We start from the raw sequence: 8,600 nt of genomic DNA, 5'->3' as shown, positions 1-8,600 counted from the left end.
CATTATTAGTTGGCCTCACACCCGATTTTTAAATTGTGCCGCTCCCACAAAACCACCGCACCATGTCCCACAGGGCAGCCTTTCCGGGCTGGGAGGCGAGTTCAAGAACTGTTTGTCTAGCTGACAGGATCCCTGCTTGACAAGTTCTATTTTAAGTCGCGCCTGGGTGTGCAGGTGTCAACCGCTTCCACGGCTGTGGGAAAAGACCCGACACGCGCCGTCTGTGTCTGTCCCCTCAGAGCGCTGGTTTGCTTCGCCAGCCACCCTCTGGGGGAGGGGAACGTTCCGGGGACAGCGGGCGGACAGGACTTCGAGGAAGGGCGAGCAAGGGCCGAAGGAGGTCGTGTGCCACTCCCCTACCTTTCCAGGCACGTGGCACTGGGAGCGGCGGCGGCAACAGCTGTGACGACGAACCTCCTCCTCGCAAGAGGGTATTGAGAGAAGGAGGAGGTGGCCGCGAAGCAAGACACGCACACTGTGTCCTTCCCCACAGGGAGAAGCCACCCTCAAGGGGAAAACCACAAGGAAGCCACTACCGCCCCACCTCCGCCAGCTTGCCCCAGTGTCTGGCGGCCGTCCCCATGCACCTGCTCACCTGTCTATCCGTTCAGGGCGGTGGGGGGAGGGACGAGGGGTGTCAGGGCGGGTGGGTGGACCGGGAGGGAGGGCAGGGCGAGAGAGGGGGTGCGCGAGGGCTCCGCCCCCGGAGGCTGTGCGCAGGCGCAGTGGCCGCTACCGCAGGCAGGGGGCGGCAACATGGCGGAGTGAGCGGCGGCGTCGGGGTTTCACAACAACAGTGGCGTCCGGAGCGGCGGCAGCGGCGGCGGCAGTAGCGTCGGCCACAGCCCCAGCTTCAGCACCGGCTAGCGCCGTGGCCGGCCGCTCGCGCCCCATCGTTCTTCCGAGCGGCGGCAGCATCTCCGTGGGGGGCGGGCCGGGCCGGACGGACCAGGAGGGGGAGAGAGAGGAGGCAGCGGCGGCAGCGGCACAGCTGCTGGGCGGGTACTGCCGCTCGCCAGGCAGCGGTTAGCGGCGCCGCCACCGCCACCGCCACCGCTGGGAACGAGCCCGAGGACCTCCCGCCGCCTCCGCCGGGAAGGGCGCCGGAGCCGGCCGGGCTGAGGCGCAGGCGGGGACGGGCCCGGCGCCGCGGCGCTGGTGGATGCTGGGGCTCCGAGGCGACAGCCGGGGGGCGGGGGCCGAGGCAGGTATAACGGTACCGGCAGAGGCAGCACCGCTGCTCTCCCCTGCGCCTCAGGAGGGGCGCCAATGGCGAGCGAGAAGCCGGGCCCGGGCCCGGGGCTCGAGCCTCAGCCCGTGGGGCTCATCGCCGTCGGGGCCGGCGGCAGCGGCGGCGGGGGCAGCAGTGGCATCGGCGGCGGCGGCGGCGGCGGCTGCGGGGCCAGTGGGATGGGGGAGTTGAGGGGGGCGTCCGGCTCCGGCTCGGTGGTGCTCCCCGCGGGGATGATTAACCCTTCGGTGCCGATCCGCAACATCCGGATGAAATTCGCAGTGTTGATTGGACTCATACAGGTCGGAGAGGTCAGCAACAGGGACATCGTGGAGACGGTGCTCAACCTGGTAAGGGACCAGGCGTACTCTCCCCCGCGCCCCCCCTGCCTCCCCGGCCGCCACCCTTCCACCCCCGGGTTCACCCGCGCCGCGAGTCCCTGGGAGCGTAGCTCGCTGGGGCGGCATTGCCGCGGGTGACCTCCTGCGTGCTGCCCACGCCGCGCCACCTCCCTCCTCGTCCCCAGTCCCCTCCGGCCACCTGAGCACAGTGCCCAACTTCACCCTGCTCCTTATCACTTCTCATGACGGCGACACAGTCATTCCTCGCCGTGAAGGTTTTGGGTCGACTTTAGAGTTGAGTTGGGGGATGAGGCGGCCTCCTGTTCTCTGGGATTCTTTCTCCCATACTCTTTATTGTCCGTGGTATCGCTCTCCGAGGACGACCGCCTTGCCCCTGGAGCCTAAATTCCCCCGTGCTCCTGAAATGTGAGAGGCGCATTAGCTCCAACTTGAGCAGCTGGGGTGTGATGTTTTCCAAGGGGGGAGGGAAATGATGCAGTTTTGCATCTGTCTTTAAATCTATTCCGAGGCTGTGATGGAGAGTACTGTGCTGTGTCCAACCCCCCCACCCCCCTCCTCCCCATGTCTTAGGCAGCCTTCTCTTCTTTGTAACATTGCCCTGAATATGCTGGTCTTAGTGATTTTTGGTGCACACAAGGTATTAAAATGTGAGGGCATGAAATCATACAGGTTGGTTTCTATGAGTGCCTTCAGGAGCATGGCATATGGTTAAAGACTGAAGCAAAGGTGTTAAATGCAGCCCTAGGTTTTGGTTTCTTTCGTGATAAGAAAGAGTTACTGCAGAACTGTGTATGACTTAATGTTTTGCGCTATCTACAGAGAGGCTAAGAAGCATTCAAGATGTCAGGGCAAAGAAACGGGAAGAAATAAGGAGAGGAGAATCATAAATTGAGCATAATTAAGAGTAGTTCCTTTTCAGTGTTCTTTAAATGCAGTTTTTTGTTGTTGTTGTTGTTGTTTTGTTTTTTGTTTTTTTTTTTTTTGCTGCAGCAAAGCTTTTTAAACAGTTTCCTGTAGAACATCCACTGTTTGACATACTGTAGCCTTGGATTTTGGTTGGCAAGATGTAAATCAGAAGAGATCATTGACTATTCTATTTGTGTGGAGTCACAGCAATATAAAAATATAACACCCATGCAGTCTTATTTTTCGGCTAAGCAATTATTTTTTATTTGATCTATTGGAAAACTGAAGGAAAGCTGCAGCTACAGCAGTGGTGCCTAGAGACATGGATTAGATAACGTCTACAGGGTTTCTGAACCTCTTAAATTCATAAAAAAGTTGAAGCCCCTTTTTTTTTCCCTCTCCACTGGCATGTCAAGTCAAAGATAGATGATCTATCTTTACTTTGTTGTGTTTATTGCTGTTTAAATTCAAGACACTTCTTTCTACTTTTGTTTGCCCTTCAAATAAGTCACCACAAAAAAAAAAAAAAAAAAAAGAGGGTGTAAGTTTGGGAGAATGTCACCACATTGGTATGCCAGTTATTTCCAAAACACTAATAAAATATGGTTTCTTGGGAATTTTTATTTTAATTAGCTACAAATAGGAGGTCAGTACTTTTTTTATTTCTAAAAGATGAAATCTCAAAATATGTTAGTATGTCAGCTGGTACTGTATTTCTGCACAAAGGAATGCATTTAAGTTTTTGAGTTTTCTTGTCCACACAATACTATTTTTACTTTAGCTGATGTGATAATAGTATTTGGATGCTTACTTGGTGTATTTTAACCTGATAGGCAGTAGTAGAGCTTTCACAGGCTGGAAGCTGATTTGAATGTGCAGCCAGTTTGGACTCTGCAGCAGTAGCAATGCCTGCTGGATCAGGTCTTAACAGATGGGGTTCTTTAGATATACAGTACACTAAGAAAGGAAGTGAAGTAGTTCTCTAGAGGTAGAAAATAAATTTAACTCTTTGGCAGGAGGAAAATCTGGCATGAAGGCTCAATTTGCAGGCATTATTTTAACTTCAGAGTCGTTAGAAACAGTGATACTGAAATGGTATATCCTCAAATCCACTTAAAATCTTTAACTATTGATTTTTGGAATTAAAAAAGTTAGGTTTAAAATTTCTTTGTACATATTTAAAGAATGCAAGAGATTTCTAAGGGAAATTTTTTGAAGAAAGAAAAAAATGACAAAGGGAAATAAATTAGCCTTTGGAAGTGTAATATTTTTAGAGTTGTGGTTTAGGGTTTTATTTAAGTTCTAGTATACTCATGATGAAAGTTGTCTTGTGCACATTTATGCCAATTCTCAAAAATATTTGAATATCATAGTTTTTTAATATCAAGACTTAATTCACTTTAATAGGTAAGTCAGTAGCAATTCATCTAGGATAAGGAGAGGAGAATCATAAATTGAGCATAATTAAGAACAGTTCATTTTCAGTGTTCTATAAATGCAGGTTACAGCCTTCTACTATTATCTCTAAAATGAGGAAAAATGTTTTACAAAAATTAAGGTGGAAATTGTTAGATATCTAGTATAGCCTCCTGTATGACCAAATAGAAAAGGAGCTAATGAAACTTCATAACAAAACAGTTTGTATCTTAAACAGTACCTTTTTTTCAGTCACCTTTGTCAAAGTGCTTCTTCTTTTTTTTTTTTTCCCCTGTTCATTCTTTGTGTATGAGAATACTAATACTTGGTTTTTGGGTGCTGCTTTACATTTGCCTTGCCTAAAGAATCAAAAGTTTTGCAGAGTAAAGTTTAAGCATGCAGTAAAATATAGGTCTACTTTAACACAGCTGTGGCTGTGATTTTTCTGCTTTTGTTTGCCAAAGGTAGATAGTCATTTCCAGTACTCAGGTAGATGTGGGAGTTTGCTGAAGAATTATCAGTATAATGAGAAATAAAATGAATGGGCGGATTCATCATAGATGCATCTATTTTGTGTAATGATATTTTAGTTGACGTAAAATGTTACAAAACAGGATGGGTACTATCAGAAAGATAATTAAATTAGTTTATAAGTAACATTACATTGAGAGTTGTTTTTGTCAAGGATTTTGCCTTGTAGTTCTACCAATTAAAGAAACTGATCATTAACAGTCTTTGGCTTCACAACAAATTACTTAATATGGCAGTATCAGACAGTATAGATAGTTTAACTATAGAAAAGAAATTTTGTTGGTTGCTTCCACCCGTCAAGCACTCTACTTAATCTATTGCTTCTTTTGTAAACACATTTGACATATGTTTATATAAGGTTTCTCTTTCCTTGAAGTAAATGCTATGTAAATATAATGTGTTATCTTTGTTTATATCATGGTAATTTATTTTTGTCACAGGTTTTAATATAAACATTTTAGAAAAGATAAAATAGAGGATTAATATTTACCTAGTGAAAGATTTCACAGTAGGGTTTTTTCATATAGCTGTCTTATGTAGCTGTATTAGGTATAATTACAATTATAGTATTTAACTACAGAATGAAGGTTTTTTCATGAATTACTGAATTCATGAGTTTTTCCAGTGACTTGTGATTTCTTTTCATGAGTTATTGTGAGAAGTTGGTGTGTCTTTAGCTGCAGAAAATGTTCTTTTCTTCATTTTAATTTTTTTTAACATCTAAATGGTATGCTGTTTATTTGATTGAAAACATAACAAGATACTTTGAAGGGTTTTTGTAGATTATTAAACTCCTATCCTTTTGGTGTGTGGGTCATAGTATTTTTGTTAAAGGGAAATTGTATTTTTTTGTATTTGAATGTGACAGCATCTCTTCTCCCTTAGAATTTTTCATAAATGCTATAATTTTCATTATAAAGTTTGGAAATTTCAAAAATAAAAGGTATGTTTTGCTTTTGAGTTAACTTTTTTAAAAAAGTTGCATCTTAGAATCATAGAAGTATTTAATGCTAATGAAACATTTATTTATATTAGAAGAATTTCCTATTTTTTAATTTATGTTTTCATATTAACTTGAGTTATATTTTATTCTTGCTGTTGAGTATGGAGGATTACATAGGAAGTATGGATGTTTCAGTATAATAAGTAGTTATTAGATTTTCTACAGAAATAGTGATTTAGTCATGAAAGACATCAAAGCAGCACAAATTTTGTAGTTTGTCTATGATCAGATAATATTAATTTTAAACTTTGGGGGGCAGAGAGAAAGAGAGAGAAAAACAGAAACAGAGCTTATATTTGCTGGTTCAACTCAGGGCTGGGCCATGATGAAACCCAAACTTAATCAGGTCCTTCACATGGTTAGCAGGACCGAACCTCCTGTTACCTTTTAGGGTGTGCATTAGCAAGAAGCTGGATTTGGGAGTGGAGCTGGGAGTGGCACCCAGGCACTCTAATATGTGATGTAAGTATCTCAACATGCATCTGAACTGCGAGGCCAAACACTGGTCCAAATTCATATTAATTTTAAATAAATTCTTTTTATATTGCTAGTCAGTTTTTGGTACATATGGTACTGTTAATGAAAACTAAGAATGTCTCAAGATTCTCTCTTCTTTTGCTATGCTTTTCCCAAACAGAGTATCATTGGGCCCAACAAACCTAGCTCATTTTGTAAATTGATATAGATATATGATAAAGTTGTTACTTTTTTTTTTACTATTTACTTAAAATAATTATTATGTATCATATACAAAGATCTTTTATTTTTTGACTGTACTTTTCATACTTTGTGCAATCAGCCTATCTTTTTTGCATCACTGTCTAGTATTGGAGTTATTTATGTCTGTTTCTCCTACCTAAAGTATAAACTCCATGAGAACTAGAGCCAATTTCTTTTATAATTATTATTATTATTATTCTGTATTTTTGACTCTTGGGTGAGTTAAGTGCATTTTAATATGCAGGACACCCATTATTGGGCAGCAATATAAGGGCTATTCTAAAATTTTCTTTTAACAGATTTTAGACCATGGATCCTGAGTACATTAGACTTGTGTAAATTCAGTGTATTGCTTAGTTTTAAAGCTACAAATGTGTCTTGAATATTTATGATGTTATCTATGAAGGCACTACTACTTATATAAATGTTATTTTGAACTGACAGAATAAATACGAATTTAGCAAAAAGCTTCAGTAAACCATATGTATAATCAAATATGTGCAAATAACAAAAATTGTATCATTTAGAAAGAAGATAAGGGCATTTCAAAAAGCTTTTGGAAAATGGAGTTAGAAGATAAGTTTATTTTGGTACAAGAATTTTTTGAAATTCATATATCAGTTTTCATATACACATTTTCCCAAAAACTTTGTGCATACTCCTCATGCTTGAATTTAAAAATTTCTTTGTGCAAAAACCTTTTATAACTTTGTTTTCCAGGAACTTTTTGAAGTATTCTTTTACAATACATTGCATAGGAACTTTAAAAATATATCATTAGCAATTGTCATATTACCAAAAGTATTGTATATCTTTTTTTTTTTTTGGTCCATCTAACATACATTTCTCCTTTTTGTAGTGTGATCCAATTTTGCTTTAGTGAACCATTCATTCTGCATTCTAAGTTCAGCTGTCTTGGGTGCGTTGACTCCAATGCCTGCTTTCAGGGTTAGGCATATAACCCAGGTGTAGCCTGCATCAGTCACAGTAATTGGTTCAGGGATCTACCTTTCCAAAGGGAGCCACAGAGTCAGTATCAGAACTTGGGTTAGGAATGCTGAACAAGTAGATGCTTAAGTCTATAGTTTTAGGTGCCCATCTTAGAATTTGACCAAACCGAGAGGGAGAGGGAGAGATAGTCAGTCATTTCTTGATTCTGTTGGAACATATAGAGTTCTCTGTGCCTTTTTGGTGGTTTTCTTCTTACCACTAAATTCTCTACTAAAATATATTATTATTGTGCTATTAGCTTCAAATTATGTTAGCAGTTTTAGTTGGGTTTTTGTTATTTGCAAACTGAAAGAATCCCACTAATACATACCTTGATATCTGGAAATGAGATATTTGAAGGAGCAGACCTTAACTGTTGAAATAACGTGCAAGGCAGTGAGTACTTTGCTGTCCTCTAGTAATTCTTTTTAGCGGCTTACAGAGCAGATTTCAAAATTGGCATGTGTTATCTTACTATTGAGGCTGGAATTTGAGGGATGCTGAAATGTTTTGGCCTCTCGTTAGGACTTTGATAATGTTATTTATTTATTTGGAAAGTCAGAGATACAGAAGGAGAAGGGCAAACAGAAAGAAATCTTCCACCTGCTGGTTCACGCCCCAGATAGCTGCAAAGGCCAGCGCTAGGTAAGGCTGAAGCTAGGAGTTTCACCTGTGCCTTACACATTGATGGCAGGAACACAAGCACATCTTCTACTGCTTTTCCCAAGCAGTTAGCAGGGAGCAGAGTCAGAAGCGGAGCAGCTAGTGGCAGCTTCACCCATTAAACCACAGTATCAGCCCCTGACAATGTCTTTTAAGAGACTTCTCCCTCCTTCTTTGATATTCGATCTTATTACTTTTTAAAAAGTATACAGAGAGTTTTATTATGTTTTAAAATTGTACATATGCATGAGTTAAAAAAAAACAAGGGAAATGTGTTAAAAAAAATACAGAGGAAACCAGAGATGAGACAAAAGGATTTCATTCTGTAAATTGAAGTAAAAAGGTATTTTGTGTATTAAAAAGTGGTGTTTCAATATATTAAGATGTCTTTTGATTAGAAACACAGTACTTCCTTTCAGTTACTCATTAATAGATCAAACTCAGTGTCACTGAATAGAGGATGGATTTTATATTACCTTACCAGCCAGAGGCAGGCCATTAAATATGGATGGATATGGTACATGTTCCTGAGGTATTACAATAAATACTTTCTTTATGAGCTGTTCAATAAAGTCAGTAGTGAGTGTCCCCATTTCAACTTTCAGTAGGGAAACCCTGACCCCATGTTTTTTCTCCTTGGATGACTTTCAGTTAGGGTTCTTCGTATTTAACAAAGTAGTACTTAAAGTTCTAAAAGTCTTCTTTCTCACCGTTTTGTTCCAAATTGGAATGACTGAAACAGAAGAAAGAAAATGTAGTCTTTCCAAGTAGGAGTTGC

General features: G+C 41.6%; 1 protein-coding gene across 5 annotated transcripts in view; it reads left to right on the top strand.

The window, feature by feature from the left end:
- Positions 1-1,254: 1,254 nt before the first annotated feature.
- The window catches only part of NBEA (neurobeachin), a 731,002-nt gene continuing 723,656 nt past the window's right edge, over positions 1,255-8,600 (top strand). For 4 of the 5 annotated variants that reach the window (XM_062194375.1, XM_062194377.1, XM_062194376.1 and 1 more), the window contains exon 1: positions 1,270-1,581. In XM_062194375.1, the coding sequence (XP_062050359.1) occupies positions 1,270-1,581 (312 nt within the window). Of the gene's footprint in view, positions 1,582-8,600 lie in introns of all 5 variants that reach the window. The other variant, XM_062194378.1, reaches the window with a different exon arrangement.

This window comes from Lepus europaeus, chromosome 6, assembly GCF_033115175.1.
Source record: "Lepus europaeus isolate LE1 chromosome 6, mLepTim1.pri, whole genome shotgun sequence".
NCBI classification, from domain to species: Eukaryota; Metazoa; Chordata; class Mammalia; order Lagomorpha; family Leporidae; genus Lepus; species Lepus europaeus.
Note: the sequence above shows the minus strand (reverse complement) of the source record. Positions and strands in the feature narration are given on the sequence as shown.